At 42.9% G+C, this 17,301-nt stretch overlaps 2 protein-coding genes across 2 annotated transcripts in view; one reads left to right on the top strand and one right to left on the bottom strand.

Moving 5' to 3' along the window:
• cbl (Cbl proto-oncogene, E3 ubiquitin protein ligase) overlaps positions 1–2,142 on the bottom strand; it is a 98,162-nt gene extending 96,020 nt beyond the window's left edge. Inside the window, exon 1 of the mRNA XM_063206424.1 lies at positions 1,325–2,142. Within this exon, the coding sequence (XP_063062494.1) occupies positions 1,325–1,471 (147 nt within the window). The 5' untranslated portion in view covers positions 1,472–2,142. The remainder of the gene's footprint in view (positions 1–1,324) is intronic.
• Positions 2,143–7,629: 5,487 nt separating this feature from the next.
• drc12 (dynein regulatory complex subunit 12 homolog) overlaps positions 7,630–17,301 on the top strand; it is a 25,150-nt gene continuing 15,478 nt past the window's right edge. Inside the window, exons 1-4 of the mRNA XM_063206033.1 lie at positions 7,630–7,787; positions 8,506–8,571; positions 11,223–11,342; positions 16,157–16,249. Coding sequence (XP_063062103.1) covers positions 7,733–7,787; positions 8,506–8,571; positions 11,223–11,342; positions 16,157–16,249 — 334 coding nt within the window. The 5' untranslated portion in view covers positions 7,630–7,732. The remainder of the gene's footprint in view (positions 7,788–8,505; positions 8,572–11,222; positions 11,343–16,156; positions 16,250–17,301) is intronic.

Below are 17,301 nucleotides of genomic sequence, written 5' to 3'. Positions count from 1 at the left end.
TAAATTGTCAGATAAGGTTGACATGTACAAGAAAAGAAGAGCCTGTGCATTGACAGCTGTCTTTTCTGGGCAGCCCTGCTGCAGTGTAGTGTGTGTGTGTGTGTGTGTGTGTGTGTGTGTGTGTGTGTGTGTGTGTGTGTGTGTGTGTGTGTGTGTGTGTGTGTGTGTGTGTGTGTGTGTGTGTGTGTGTGTGTGTGTGTCAGGAAGTGAGAGAGCACGCAAGGCAGCAGTTTACTTTTTTCCCTGAAGTACTGCTTTAGTCTGTGGTCGCCTTCATGTCAAACGGCCAGAGGTAATCACAGACCTTATAATACCGATGACGTGTAGCCTAAACTTCCTCAAAGACTTGTCCTACTACTTTGTACAACTTGACATCCTATGTACAAAATTAGCTGCAATGATAAACCTATGCTCTCAATAGTAGTAGCAGTCTGGTGTATCTAACATTTTAGAACTACCATGGACCAGACGGACGGAGGCAACCATTTGCATTGTTTTGTTATGCACAATGCTGTCCAAAGATTAGAGCTAAGAAGGTCCAAGTCCAACCCCCTATTATTGTCATTTCACGTTAATCTGAATACCAATGAACACATTCAAAGAAGCTAATTTAACCAAAGCAATGTCCCGGTTTTTTTACAGAAGTTGCTAGCTAACGATTCGGAATCAGTTTAACTTGGTGAACCTCTCAAATCCTGTGTGCCATCTCTCACTCATGCTACTCTGACATTTCCTCACGTATCGTTCAACTGTGCGCGGCAGGGTCTTGTTTTCCCTTTTCGGGGGAAATGGTTTGGACGTTTTAACATTCAGACATGAGCGCAAGAGGCCTCGACCATTTAAATTCAGTGTGCTTTTCTCCCTGGTGCAGCTAACATTAGTTAGCCCGCTAGCGAGTTGGCTAATAAACCTGACCACACTGCTAGCTGCCGAGAACAACAAAAGCCCAACAGACACATTTATTGAAATAGCGGTAATAACTATGGTGGTATTGCATAATAAGACAGGGTGTGCTGGTATCGATAGCGTCCACCCAAGATCCTGTCCTAACCATCGCTATTCAGGGAAGCTTGCTGAGGGTCGCCAGCTTGTCAGTTAGCTTGGTAGCAATCCAGCTAATTTTCTCCATCCTGCTGCATCAATAAAGGCGTTAAATGCCCACTGCCACAAGGCCAGTCGGCTAGGCTAGCAGGCTGGAATGTGATAACTATGCTACTTAGCAAGCCAGCTAAACCAAGTAGGAACTACTAGATCAATTCCGCTGTAGCCTTCACCGCCAGACATATTACTTCTAGCCAGGCTTTTAAGTGTTGCAATGCTCTACCTTGTCCATTAGTTTCCAGCATTTCTCCACTGTCTTCTTGTCCACGGCCCCTGGTTGGTGATGGGAGTGGTGGAGGTGATGGTGGGGCTGGAAAGCGTCCTTCATCATGCCAATAAGCCCCCCACCTTTCTTCAGATTTCCTGCCATATTATGGCTCCACAATAGTCGGCCAGAGCGACTGCCGAGGTAGGGGGGCTCCCTCCTCAAGCAGTCGGATCAACAGTTCGGCTCAACAACCCCCCGGTGAGGACAGCGCCCGAATCAATGTCGAGCCAGGGTCCGTCGGGGGGAGAAGGGAGGTCTATCGAGGCAAGGCTCCCATTAAATCCCCGTGTTAGCCTGTATTTAGTGGCCGGCCCGACTCTAGCGCCGCTTGTGGAATGCAAGCAACCCACTCGATGAAAATAAGCCACGAGACAGTCTTCCGCCGCCCCTGTGTTTTAAAGATTTTAGGAAATTTCGTTCTGGATGCCGTTTCTTTAGCAAACGCGTTCGTCTCCTCCCAACAACTCAATATTAGCTATTTCTTTTCTTGCAGCTCTGTCTTCTCGCCTTGTCGTGCGCTCCTCGGACGGGAAGTTGCATGTAAAGCCTGCGCGGCTGCAGAGCGTTTGCATATGCGACTCTATCTAGCGAGAAGTGGAGCAAGAATAGGCACTGTACACCACAACTGACGCTTTCTCGCTGTACAAACACAACGCGTTTGTTAAACAGCACACAGAAGTGGAAATAGGCTACGTAAATTGATGAATTCAGGGGGAAAACAAACGCCGCCCTCAATCTCCCCTCTTGAGAACATACACGGCCCTAGCTCTTCCTGTTCATCCTCTTCCGTTGCTAAGGCCCGCCTCGCCCTCTCGCGGGTCAGAATGAAACACCCACTCACAGCTCCCCCTCCCCTGCCTACTCTCCACCACGCCCTCAGCCCCTTCACGTGCGCTTCTTTACTATAACACAATGTTTTAAACTTTCTATGACTGTAATGCAATGTTGTTAATCTTGTTAATCCTGTTGTTAATGTGTTTTAATCGTTTTAACTCTGATGTTCTATTTTAATGTTTTCATTTTTCTATCTTATACTTCTTTTTTCTTTGTTTCCCTTGTTTTGCCTTTTTTATGGCACCTAAGTCACGCCCTCTACTTCCTGGTTCGTGGGGCAGAGGAACTCAAACAATTGAATGGAAGTGAACGAGGCGAGTCGTGGTGGATTTGTGGTGCATAAGTGGAGGTCCAAGGTTTGGATTGGTGTCGAAAAACCACTCATTTCAAGCCCAGTAATTATTTTTTGACTCCCTCTGCCCCATGAACCAGGAAGTAGAGGGCGTGACTTTAGGTTCCCCATTGATTTGCACCCAGAGTCGGAGCTATGGGGGCGTGGGGGGGGGAGGGGGCAAGTGTGGCATTTGCCCCTGGGCCCATGGCCCTTCTGTATAGGCCCCTATTGGTGTTGGGGGGCCCAGTTGTGACCATGGCAGGCCATATGGGGGCCCTATCAGTGTTTTGCCCTGGGGCCCTGTGTGCAATTGTTCCGCCACTGATTGCACCCGTGTATGAAATGTGCTATATACATAAATATAGCCCTTGGTCTTTGACTTTACTGGATGGTAGAAGTATAGATCTGTCTTCTATGCCTATAGGCTACAGATCTATGGGTAGAGTAGAGAGTAGAGTAGAGTAGAGTAACTTTATTGATCCCCAGGGGGAAATTCAGGTGTAAATTCAGAAATTCAGAAGCAGTGGCGGAACAATTGCACACAGGGCCCCAGGGCAAAACACTTATAGGGGCCCCTATACGGCCTGCCCAGGTCACGATAGGGCCATCGTCACCAATGCAAGAGTGCCCTGGGCCCCGGGGCAAATGCCCTGCTCGCCCTCCCTATAGCTCCGCCCCTAGAAGAGCATGGCATGAACTAGCGCAGCTCAGGGGCATGCCAAGTGGTGACACACACAGATAAAGGTCAGCGTTGCCAGATTGGGCTACTTGGGATGAGCGGGTTTTTTTGCAGCCATTTTGGGCCCATAGAAGTCAATGTAATTTGTTGATTTTGGGCGGAATTTAGCGCATTTTGGCGGTTTTTGAGAAGCTTTGGGGCAGGTTTTGGTCAGACACATCTGGCAACACTGATAATAGTCAGTCACTGGTTATAGTATCTGGCTCGCTGGCTCACATAAACCAGGTTACAGGTTTAATGCTGACAGGATTTGGGAATCAAACGCATCCTAAATGCACTTAGGCCTACAGTAATATGTGACACCAATCTACAAAACTCTGTAAAGAATTCTAGTTCTGCAAAGAACTAAAACTGTATGGAACTAGAATGCTAATGATGGATCCAAAGTCACACATGTCTATTTTAGTCTATAGGCCTATGTGCTAAGCAGGCGCGGAGTGGCCGTAGGGAGATCGGGGACTTGTCCCAGTGGGCCGCGGCCGTGAAATGTAATAATGCGGCCGCATTGCGTTCTTCCCCGGCCCTTACGTGTTGATATTGTACTTATTAGCACTGACTTCCCACTTTCCACTTCCCTATATCTCATTGCTGCTGACTGGCCAGTATTTATACCGCATACCAGACGGCTATACCTCAGTGACGGTGTCAAACAGTAAATTGGCCACACCCCTTCTCTACTGATAATTTTCATACACCGTAGATCGCGGAAGTTTACAAGATCTTAGTAACACAGTTTTGTTTTCAGTATTTGAAGAACCTGTGATATGTATATTGGTTACCAAAGGATGGAAATATTAATAAATTATGATTTATTTTCCGATTTCCACACGACTGTTACAGTTTACAGTCTTTCCAGTCCATTCACTTGCTCTGTGGTTATTGACTTGGGTTACGAACAGACTCCACCAAGTGGTAAGGAAGAGAACTGCGCCTAACAGAAGCAATGGGTTTTGTTTTGATTTTTTAGACCGTCAGTATATCTCCTTATAGTCGAAATAATATTATTATCATACATATATTTATATGTGGTACATTTAGGATGTAGCCTATGTCTGAAGAAATGGAACAAAATAATTACCACACAAGATTCTGATCAGGGGCGGAGTGGCCCACCTTTTCCCACCGGGAGAATTTTCCCCTTGGCGGCCCTCTTTAAAAAAAAAAAAAAAAAAAAAAACAAAGCGAACAACATGGTTTCCTAACCAAAAAGACAAAAGCCACGAAATCTGCAGTCGTACTACATGTGGACATTAGTGTTGTCAAAATATCAACCTGAAGTGGAGAATTGTAGCCTACACCTTGATGAAATGCACAGCCAGTGGTGTAGTCCAGTGTTTCCCAACCAGGGGTACGTGTACCACTAGGGGTACGCGAGCACACTGCAGGGGGTACTTGGAAACATGTTATTATTATAACAAATGTATGGAGCAGTCATATCAGGACAGAGAAAGCGATATAGTGTATGAATTAGGGGGTACTCATGGCACAACTAAAAGGCTTAGGGGGTACGCAGGACAAAAAAGGTTGGGAAACACTGGTGTAGTCTACGTAAAACGCAGGTATACGCACCCATTTCAAAATTTCAGGGATTACAGTATACCCACTTAAAATTGATTGATCCATTATTTACAATAGCACAAATATATACAGTAGCCTATACACACATCAAAAAAATGCTCAAATATACAGTATACCCACTTCAAAAAGTAGACTACACCACTGGAGCCATCATCACAGTCCAAAGCATTCATAGGCCTACTAGGTTAGGCTACATCACGCTACTGTTCCATGCAAATGTGCACTCCACTGTCATTTTGACAGTTTGAAATTGAAATATCGTTTAAGGAAGACAGGATGAGCATGGGCACAAAGTTTTGAGTGTGGGGATTTTTAGAAGAGTAGGCTTACAAAATATAGTATAGTAGCCTATAGCTTACAAAAAGTCTGTCTACATTGTGCAATAAACCCACCATGCAGCAAATAAGCCAAACCTAATAGCTACTTTATACCACAACCATAAGTCAACAAAATGTATAACCAAACGGTGTAGGCCTACCTTAAAACGCTGTCTTCGTCGCAGCAAATGTCTTTGTTTCTTGCAATCACTCTACTTTAATCCACAGCTTAGGCTACACACCCAGCACTGGTCACATCAGAATCTTGTGTGGTAATTATTTTGTTCCATTTCTTCAGACATAGGATACATCCTAAATGTACCATATATATATATGTATGATAATAATATTATTTCGACTATAAGGAGATATACTGACGGTCTAAAAAATCAAAACAAAACCCATTGCTTCTGTTAGGCGCAGTTCTCTTCCTTACCACTTGGTGGAGTCTGTTCGTAACCCAAGTCAATAACCACAGAGCAAGTGAATGGACTGGAAAGACTGTAAACTGTAACAGTCGTGTGGAAATCGGAAAATAAATCATAATTTATTAATATTTCCATCCTTTGGTAACCAATATACATATCACAGGTTCTTCAAATACTGAAAACAAAACTGTGTTACTAAGATCTTGTAAACTTCCGCGATCTACGGTGTATGAAAATTATCAGTAGAGAAGGGGTGTGGCCAATTTACTGTTTGACACCGTCAGTGAGGTATAGCCGTCTGGTATGCGGTATAAATACTGGCCAGTCAGCAACAATGAGATATAGTGAAGTGGAAAGTGGGAAGTCAGTGCTAATAAGTACAATATCAACACGTAAGGGCCGGGGAAGAACGCAATGCGGCCGCATTATTACATTTCACGGCCGCGGCCCACTGGGACAAGTCCCCGATCTCCCGACGGCCACTCCGCGCCTGATTCTGATGTGACCAGTGCTGGGTGTGTAGCCTAAGCTGTGGATTAAAGTAGAGTGATTGCAAGAAACAAAGACATTTGCTGCGACGAAGACAGCGTTTTAAGGTAGGCCTACACCGTTTGGTTATACATTTTGTTGACTTATGGTTGTGGTATAAAGTAGCTATTAGGTTTGGCTTATTTGCTGCATGGTGGGTTTATTGCACAATGTAGACAGACTTTTTGTAAGCTATAGGCTACTATACTATATTTTGTAAGCCTACTCTTCTAAAAATCCCCACACTCAAAACTTTGTGCCCATGCTCATCCTGTCTTCCTTAAACGATATTTCAATTTCAAACTGTCAAAATGACAGTGGAGTGCACATTTGCATGGAACAGTAGCGTGATGTAGCCTAACCTAGTAGGCCTATGAATGCTTTGGACTGTGATGATGGCTCCAGTGGTGTAGTCTACTTTTTGAAGTGGGTATACTGTATATTTGAGCATTTTTTTGATGTGTGTATAGTCCTGTATATATTTGTGCTATTGTAAATAATGGATCAATCAATTTTAAGTGGGTATACTGTAATCCCTGAAATTTTGAAATGGGTGCGTATACCTGCGTTTTACGTAGACTACACCAGTGTTTCCCAACCTTTTTTGTCTCGCGTACCCCCTAAGTCTCTTAGTTGTGCCATGAGTACCCCCTAATTCATGTACTATATCGCTTTCTCTGTCCTGATGTGACTGCTCCATACATTTGTTATCATAATCACATTTTTCCAAGTACCCCCTGCAGTGTGCTCGCGTACCCCTAGTGGTACACGTACCCCTGGTTGGGAAACACTGGACTACACCACTGGCTGTGCATTTCATCAAGGTGTAGGCTACAATTCTCCACTTCAGGTTGATATTTTGACAACACTAATGTCCACATGTAGTACGACTGCAGATTTCGTGGCTTTTGTCTTTTTGGTTAGGAAACCATGTTGTTCGCTTTGTTTTTTTTTTTTTGTTTTTTTTTAAAGAGGGCCGCCAAGGGGAAAATTCTCCCGGTGGGAAAAGGTGGGCCACTCCGCCCCTGGTGCTAAGCTTATAATAGTCATTGTAGTAATAATAATTACATAATAGTAATTGCTGTTTTAACTCTTTCACACTCATCATCATAGAGGTGCAGCCCAGTGGGTTGACACAGGGGTGTCATACAGGGGAGTAAAGTGTGACTGAGACACCAGGGCCCTCTGAATATAGGGGGCCAACACACAGTCTAATTTATGTACTGTAGATATATGGTGGTGGTGGTGGTGGTGGGTGGGGGGTTCCATTGGAGCTGATTACATAGGGTCCACAATTTACTGCAACACCCCTGCGTTAGCAAGAGTCTTTTATGAGGAGCCGGGCCTCTTTATGCCCCTACGCCTACCCTCCCATCCCTTTTATTCAGAGCGTCCTTGGTTTCCATAACAACCCCTGGTGCTAGGCAATGATGCAAACCTTCAGCAGACAACACCGGCAAGCACTATGCCTATGTTGCTAGTGCTGTTCAGACTAAGGAGAACGAAGCTTTGATTGAGGATCTATAGCTGCAGTTCAGGTTCATGTTCTGATCAAGTTGAGCACTTCTTCTTAGCAGACGACTCTTATAGCCTACCTTCATCAGAATGCCACCAAAACAGAAAGGAAAGGAGAAGAAGAAAAAGAAACAGAAGAATGAAGGTTGGGTTTTGTTGTTCCGTTCTTTCTGTCTCTTTGGATTGGCCAACTTGTTAGCTTTTTTTATTTTTTATTTTTTTATTCCTTGTGACAAGAAACCCACCATGTGATTGTTGTTGCCAAACTGGTAATACAATTATAATGACGTAGTAATGTTGAAATGGTCTAAAAGTTTTGATGAATAGCCTATAGCAATCTGGCACCCTGGCCTACAGATATGTGTGTGTGTGTTTGTGTGTTTGTGTGTTTGTGTGTGTGTGCGTGCGTGTGTGTGTGCATGCGTGCGTGCGTGGGTGTTTGCGTGCACGCGCGTGCGTGCATGCGTGTGTGTGTGTGCGTGTGGCACCTTCTGCAGACAACAGAAAACACTGTAGGTGGACACACAAACAGACAAACAGTCAGACAAACAGACGAGGCAAATAAACGTGACTGAAAACATGACCTCCTTGGTGGAGGTAATAAATAGTCGTGCATCTGAAGAGTTCAGATGCAAAAACCCCTAAGTGCCATTTCAGAAAATAATCTTAATTTATTTTTATTTAATACAAAGCTATCAAAATTGCCATTTTTTAAATTTATTTATGTAATACAACTATTTATATGTATTATCAAGCACATGAATGTAAACCAAACCAACAACGGGGTTCTCTAAAACTATAGCAGGTCTTCAGAAATGGAGTTAGGGGGTTTTGCATCTGAACTCTTCATCTCTTCCTCTTAGGTAATGAGCTGGAGGAGAAGTACAGGAGGAGTGTTCTGGACGTGGCTGTGCTTCAAGAGCATCTTGGTGAGGCTCCTTCTCCACTTGTTATTCAAGTCAAGTCGGCTTTAAATTAATGTCAGCTTATTTACATGCACTGGTCATATTGAAATTACATTTCTTATTTCCCTGTGCAGATATATACATTTTGAATACAGACATGGACATAGGTACAGACAAAGGCATAGACAAAGACAATAAACATTATTGCTGGCTGTTCAATAAAATTAAACAAAAAAGTAGCACACCTTTTTTTGTTTGTTTAATTTGATGTTTTCATTTGGTCCAGTACCAGTAATAATTAAAATCTGAGTGAAATCTGCTCCCTGATACAATTGACTTAGCTGTTCCTTAATCCATGAAGACACAGCGTTATTGCTATTATCAGAATGGCAATGGCTAAGTCATAGTGCATTACTAAAGGCCCTGTATTATGTCATATTGTATATAGGCCTACTATAGTTAACATTTCAATGACTATTACAGCGTTCCACTAAAGATATGACTGGTAATTCAAAATGGTGGGCATGGAAAAGATCCACACATTCATGTATGAAAATAATTTCCAGGTCGTAGGTCCTATTGAAAACTTAAAAGTGATGGTTATGGTAAATATACAAGAAAAAAATAGCAATTGTGAATGGGCACCATATGCATAACTTGGAGTTTTAGTCTGAAAATCATTTATTATTGATGACAACAATTAAGGTACGGAATGTCCTATACAACAGATATCGTACTAATGAACAAGTTGGTGCTGATGATGATTCCTGTCATTAATGGTGATTATACAATAGTTAGATCCGGTCAATTTATTTTGCGATATCTGATTGGATGAGACGCGTTCTACTGGCATTCTACGCGTCGGTAAGGAGGATGATGTCTAGGTGGACATCATCCTCGGAGACTCATCACACCTAATAATCACTCCGCCGTGGATAGAATGTAACCAGGGCCGCGCATTTTGAACTCGCCATCATTCTATCGCATAGTCTACTGCGGAGAAAGTGAATGTAACCAGGGCCGCGTAGTTTGAACTCACCATCATTCTATTCCATTGTTCTATGCTGGACTAAGTTGGGCGCACGCACGCCCGCATGACAGAGAGCGTAGGCTATCCCAGTTGGTAGCTGGATTCTGGCAGAGAGGAAAGAAGTTATCTGATTCTAGTGCAGTTGTCTGGGCAGTTGGCAGACCTCTGCGGCCGCTATTTCGTAGTCTTTTGAAGGCAATCTAACATGTAGCCTACTTTAAATATTAAGATAGTTTCAAACGGGGCATATGCGAGACAACGGACACTTTTTTGACACAGAGACGGAAAGGCTATGTCAGTCTACTGCAGTGTATGAGAACCGCTATAATCAGATCTCATTTGTGCTGCGGGAGAGGGAATGACGAGGAAGAGATGCTCTTAAAAATATAGCCTAGGCTATCAGCAATTGCCGTCCACCACGTGCAAATTAGTAGGCTACAAAGTGGGCATCTGGAAGCAAGATAACGTGTGCCATGCGATTTAAAATCATGGCCGCTTGGAACTGGAATGAGTTGCCTTTTCGTTTAGGAGGGAAAACGCGAACCCCTTTCTCGGGTTCGCACCCACATCAGACGTTTGCATGAGAAAGTGTTTCAGCAACAAAGTTGTAGCCTGCAGTAGCCTAAACTTTAGCAGACATCGGGGTATCATAGGCCTACAAGGGATTGATTTGTGTGGTTGTGCGCTCGGATCTCATGCGGCACTAGAGAGGAAAGGACGAGGCGGGGTGTCTTTACGCAGCTAGCAGCAAGTCCACAAAAATGTGAAAATCAATATCGGCTGAAAAAGGCTTATAAAATAGGCATCTAACTAAAATGTTGAAGTTGCACAGTGTTTTCATTGATCATGCATCATTTTAGTAAGCGAAGCCCAGTAGCAGTCCACACAGAAATGCACTTCACACCGTTTCATGGAACTTTGCGCGCTGGCGCTGTCAGCTTGTCAGCTCGTCATTGCATAGCAACCATACAATCAATTCGGAACTACTTTGCTTAGCGGAGCAGGTAAACAAAGTATGATTAAGGTAACTAATAAACACGAATTCGAACATTTATTCTGGTATTTTGTTGGCAAATGAACTATTGTATAAAAGCAATATGACCCTCGTGGTCGGGATGATGTGCACTGACATCCTCCCTGGTGTGATTGCCGACGGCACTCAGCCTTCGGCTTCGTGCCTATGGCCGAACCACACCAGGGAGGATGTCAGTGCACATCATCCCTCCCACTCGGGTCATATTGCTTAATTAATCATATAACCTTAAAGGGACACTGTGCAGGAAATGGTCAAAAAAGGTACTGCAACTATGCTGCTTATAATGGGCTGCCTATTGCCAAATTTGATCTTTACATGAAAGTTTACTAAGTATTAAACAAATATGTTCTAGTATGGTCCAAGTACCATTTTTGCTAAAAAATGGCTATTTTTGGACATTCAAAATGATAGACCATGGAGAAGATCCCCCTTTTCATGAATGGAAAGTGCAATTTTTCCAGTCATAATGAATACTTAGAATTTGATGCTGGTGGTAAGTATTCATGACAAAGGTAACATTAGTGAATGGGCAGCATGAATTCTGGAAATAAACAACTAAAAATCTCACACAGTGTCCCTTTACCTGTAGCCTACGTATGTGTCCTGCAGCTTTGAGGACCGACATGGCTCTGCAGGCCCGGTCCTCCAGGGAAGACCTGCGAAGACAGCTGAGAGAGCTGGAGAGGGAGATGTCACAGGAGAGGAGCGACAAGAAGGATATCACAGCCGGTAAGAAGAACACAGGCAAACTGTAGTTTTCAAAGTGAGGAGTTCGCACACTTAAAATCCTTTTTTGTCTTTTATTATTTCATGGCTGTATTACGTTTCAACTTCAACAGTCTTCATCAGATTCTCCAAGAACGCAGGCAAACACATGTAATACGGTACATGGGTCAGTGTTTCAGCAGTAGCAGACGTCAGGGCAGCTTAACGACAGCCAGTGCCACAATTGTCTGGATTTTTTGTTTGTTTGTTTGTCTTTAGTGGACTAAGAAGCATATTCGTTGCAGCATATCAACCACCAATTACTAATTGATTCATGGGCAATACATACTGTTGTATCTGACCCCGAAAAACATCTTTGACCCGTATAAGCATTTTTGCATGCACTCATATACAGTGAGTCCAATATGTATTTGATCCCTTGCTGATTTTGCCGGTTTGCTCACTTATAAAGACATGATCAGTCTATAAATTTATGATAATATGTATTCAAACAGGGAGAGACAGAATATCAAAAAGAAATTCCAGAAAATAACTTAAAAATAATATATTTTAATTTATTTGTATTTCATGTAGGCAAATAAGTATTTGACCCCTCTAGCTAAAGAAGATAAAGTGCTTTGTGACAAAGTCCTAGTTGTCTAGCACTGAGGTCAGATGCTTCTTTTAGTTGATGACAATGTTTGTGCATATAGTAGAAAATATTTTTCCCCATTTTTCTTTGCAGATTATCTCTAAAACATTAATAGTTTGTGGATATAGCTTGGCAAATGGGAGGTTCAATTCTCTCCATAGAATTACTATAGGGTTAATATTTGGAGACTGTCTAGGCCACTTCACAACTTTAATATGCTTCTTATTGAGTCACTCCTTCGTTGCTTTGACGGTATGTTGTGTATTATTGTCATGTTGGGAGATCCAAAAATGGCCCACCCTTCAGTGTAGTGTGGAGGGAAGGACGTTTGCACTCAGGATTGCACATTACATGTCTCCCTTCATCCATTCGTTGATGATGTGAAGTTGTCCTGTGCCTTGGCCAGACAAACACCCTCAAACCATAATGATACCACTTTCATGCATGATGGTGAGGAGGGTGTTCTTGGGGTCATAGACAGCAGTACTCTTTCTCAAAACACATTGAATTGTGTTAATGCCAAACAGCATGATTTTGGTTTCATCTGACTACAGCACCTCCTTATCATGTCCTAAACCAGTCTGATGTCCGTTGGCAAACCTCAGGTGGGACTGCACAGGTTCCTTCTGAAGTAGAGGTACCATGTGTGCACTACAGGATTTTAAACCTCTGTGGCATTAAGTGCTACTAGTAGTTTTCTCAGTGATTTTGTTCCCAGTAGCTTTGATATCATTGCCTTGTTCATCCCGTACAGGTATAGGGTGCTTTCTTTCTGTTCTCATGATTATCAAATCCACAAAAGGTCAAATCTTGTATAGAACCCCAGACAGCCTGATGGATAGTCATTTTGTATTGATCACATTTTGGAAGAAATGCATCAACAGCTGGGTCATTAATACCCAGTCTCTTTCTTGTGGCTTTGCAGCCCATTTAATCTTGTTCAGGTCTAAAATCTTGTCCCTGATATCATTTAACCGCTCTTTAGTCTTCCCCATGCTGGTGAGGTTGGAGTGTGACTGATTCACTCATACTATGGACTGATTCTGCTGATTCAATGTGTCTTTTATGCATGTTAGTATGTACAGGTGTCTTTAATTCAGATGACAAGTTGATCGGAAGTGCCCATCTGGTCTGTGGGCCCAGAACTGTAATCAGTTGGCAGGGGATCAAATACTTATTTTGCTCGATGAAATGGAAATAAATTAATATATATTCTTTTAGGTTAATTTCTGGATTTTCTTTTTGATATTCTGTCTCTCCATATTAGAATACATATTATCATAACATTTATTGACTGATCATGTCTTTGTTAGTAGGCAAACCAACGAAATCAGCAAGGGATCAAATACTTATTGGACTCACTGTACTTGTGCACACAAAAACCACACACACACACACACACACACACACACACACACACACACACACACACACACACACACACACACACACACACACACACACACACACACACACACACACACACACACACACACTTCCATATCATTGTGTGCTAGCGTACACTCAAACCATGTACAGTCTCTAAAATGGAAAACTAAAAAGGGCATGTTGCAGACTAGGGTTGTACCTTTTTTGTTCACGTCAAATTAGTGATCTCTACGAACAGTTGTCAGCCTTAATCTAAAAGCGCCACCTTCACAAGAACTTGTCTGTAGTTCTATGGTATTCCTGTGTTGTGTTTCTAGGCCCATTATCGTGACCGCTCTTGTGTAACAGAAAGATGTAAAAATTCCTCGAGCATAACCACATCAATCTGTTATCTTGTAAGACAATCAGCATTGCATGAATTTGTGTTGACAACTGTCAAAACATTTCCAACACTGCAAATACCAGTTATTGCCAGTGGTTCCCAAACTTTTTCTGCTGCGACCTCCTTTGGAACCAAAGAATGTTTCTGCAACCCCTGCTCAGCCCTCCCATATTGTGAATGTTAAACACTTTTTGTCCGTTATATTTTCATTTCAAATTCACAGGAAAAGTGAATAATTGTACTAACCATATGAATGAACACACCAATTATTTTATTTTAAATATTGAAGTCCCTTCTCTCTATGACTCCTCAAGGGGTCCTGCCCCCCTAGTTTGGGAACCACCGGGTTGCTCCAAGACAAGCTGTGCCAACATGTGCAAGCCTCCTGTAATAGTTCTCAAAAGTTCCTCAGAAGAGAAGAAGATGCCGTCTCAGTATAAATTCGTTGGAAATTTGTTTCCCTGTAGCAACTAAAGTGTCTCAGGAAATCAGGAGGGGAAACAGAATGTGCAACAACTGTGGGTGCAAACAAAGATGATTAAATATCTGAAGTGTTTTTAAGGCGCCATGGTGTGGCACCCCACAGGTCTATTCCCTCATATGATGAAGTCACACACAGCACAGTTAAAAAAAAAAAAAGAAAGAAATTATTTTTGTAAGGTAACTCTCAAAACCAAAGCATATGGCAAGGCATAATTTTTTCACATCAAATTACTCTTCACTGACGTTTCTCACGTGTTTTTAAGCCCTTTCAGTCACCTGTGCTCTTCATTTTGCAGTGTGACAAAGGGCTCTTGCTGTAATAGTGAAGTGTGGTGCGTGGTCTGCCTGTAATGTATACCACATGCAAAGTTACCAGCTGCGTTCACGTTGTGTTTGTAAAGCACTGTGTGAAAAGACTTTAATTTAGTAAACGCATGAAAGAAAAGCAATAAAATAGCTGTTGCTGCACCGCCAAGCATGTAACCAAGCTGTTTACGAATACATGTGCGGTGCTGAATGTTGTTAGTGCCATATGGGCAATGATGTAATATGTTTGTATGAATCGCGCACGACACAATCATGCCACATGAATGCTCACTGTATGAGCAGCAACTCACACAACACCTCTCCACACAGTGGATTTTGCAGTGTGAATTCAACACCTGGAGAGTTGCTTTAACATCTTCTGAGTCTATTTGGTCCCTCCCAGTACATAAGAGTTGACTTAACACCGCTTTTTAAAATTGTGCATTCTGGCATTATTCATGAGTACGCCAGAGCCATTAAGCCTCATGAATAAAAACTGTATTTAAGCAGGGCCGCTGACAGCCTTGGCCCACCCTGGGAAGACATCTGAAAAGCCCCCCACCCTCCACCCAGTATACTGTACATACAATGTAATGAGGACACAATTCTGGGCCCCCTCTCTCCCTGGGCCCGTGACAGCTTACCCCCTTTGTCCACCCTGTCTAGCTTGCAGTAGTCAGACTGGGGGGTTGAAACCAGAGACGGTTTAAATGCAGGTTAGAAGAGAGAATCTTTGTTTGCCACAACCCATTTAGCGAAGACAACATTTACGGTGAGAATACAGAACGGCAGACGTGTGCAGGGAAGCCGACAGCGGGAGACAAAAGGGGTCTGTTGTCCCGGGCCCAGGACGAGAGGGGTGGGGGCCCAGAATTGGGTCTTCATTACATTGTATTCATTAGGTAGGGGGGCCCTTTCAGATGATTTTGTCCAAGGTCAGGCTAAAGCTGTCAGCGGCCCTAGAGGTATGTGTGGTGTGGTGTGTTGACATTTATCAGCATGGTGCTCGACAGTGGTGAACAAAAAAGAAGAGATTATATCAAACATGTATGCGAGAGAATAATAATAATAATAATAATAATAACTTGGTTTTATATAGCGCCTTTCAAGGAACCCAAGGTCGCTTTACATTGGGGAACGGGGACGGGGGGGTGGTGGTTGAAGGGGCAGGGGAAGGGCCAGTGAAGTTAAAGTCCATATGCCTCTGAGAGAAGAGCTATTGCTCACGCTGCAGTCTGCCTGCTTGGTTAGCGGGTCGTCTGACACGTATTCACTCTGACGGAAGCAGCAGCTCTCTTAACTCCATTCTGCTGAAGATCCTGCTTGTCCCAATGGTGTTGTATAAAATGTTGAAATGTGAACTGCGTTCATTCATTATTACTATTCCCTCAAAAGCGCAGGTTTTAAAATAGCATATTTCGCCCCAAGGCAGTCTCTCTCTCTCTCTCTCTCTCTCTCTCTCTCTCTCTCTCTCTCTCTCTCTCTCTCTCTCTCTCTCCCCACACCCCTACCAAATTGTGTTTTGATATGCTATCTGTGTGTGGCCAAATGCTTTTTGAAATGAAATGCAGCTCCTTCCTTGTAATATCTTATCTTGCTTACTGCATCTCTCGTATCGGCTGTCAGATCTTAACCGGCGGCACAAGGCGATGCAGAGTGACATGGAGAGCAGACTGAGTCGACTGGAGATCAACACTGTGTCTCTGCAGCAGCAACTGGGTAAGATGAAACAGAACAGTTTAGTTCACTCCAGTTCAGTTTACTTTATTGGTACTCGAAGGAAAACTGGTTTTGGGTCAAAGACGTCCAACATGTCCTTCAGTGCAACGGATACTTTTGTTTACTGTAAATGCAAAAAAAGAGATTTTTCTGAAATTATTTTTTTGCCTTGGCTTTCATGCATTCACTTTTCAAAAAAATGTTTTGAAATTACATGTTTTTCACAGTTACAGTAAGCAAAAGCATCTGTTAGCACTGAAGGACAATGTCATGTTGGACGTCTTTGACCCTTTTTGCAGTTTGAGGGAAAGAGATGGGTGTGCTGTCCTTACATATAAGCTACAAGATTCACATAACACATATAACATGGAATCTAAAAACATACACAAGAATAAATAGTACGAGGACAGTGCTGCTGACATAACATACACGCACACAAAAGCACAAAAGGGTTAAACAGGTTAGGGGGATGTTGTAGTTCAGTGGTTCCCAACCTATGGGTCGGGACCCAACCTATGGGTCGCCAAAGATCCACAGTGGGTCGCGAAGCCCTCTTGATTTTAAGGGGCTTAATTTTAATACCATATATATGTTGACTAAATGACAAAGCATTTAAAACTAATATATGCATAGAAGCAACAAAATGTAAGTGATACATTAAATAGTTATTCTATATTTGACTGAAGACAAATAGACAAATAGACAAATAGAAGACAAATAGGAATGAAAATGATAACTAATGAGTTTTCGCAGGAAACAGAGAATCATGTGACTCCCTCTCGTGTGGGCGCTCGCGCAATTGGGTCACCAAAGCTTACAATGGTAAAAAATATGTGCCCCTGAAGAAAAAGGTTGGGAACCACTGCTGTAGTTCAACATTTAGAGAATAGGAGCAACACCATGAGAGTTGACATTGGCCCTCCGAGTGTTGTATCAACACTGCTCAATTTAGTGGGCATATGTTCACTCCTTCCCCTGCTGGACTAACTGGATGAGTGTGCGCAAGTGTGTGTGTGTGTGTGTGTGTGTGTGTGTGTGTGTGTGTGTGTGTG

This window comes from Engraulis encrasicolus, chromosome 9 (genome assembly GCF_034702125.1).
Source record: "Engraulis encrasicolus isolate BLACKSEA-1 chromosome 9, IST_EnEncr_1.0, whole genome shotgun sequence".
Taxonomy (NCBI): Eukaryota; Metazoa; Chordata; class Actinopteri; order Clupeiformes; family Engraulidae; genus Engraulis; species Engraulis encrasicolus.
The sequence above is the reverse complement of the archived record's forward strand: the minus strand, read 5'-3'. Positions and strand labels throughout refer to the sequence as shown.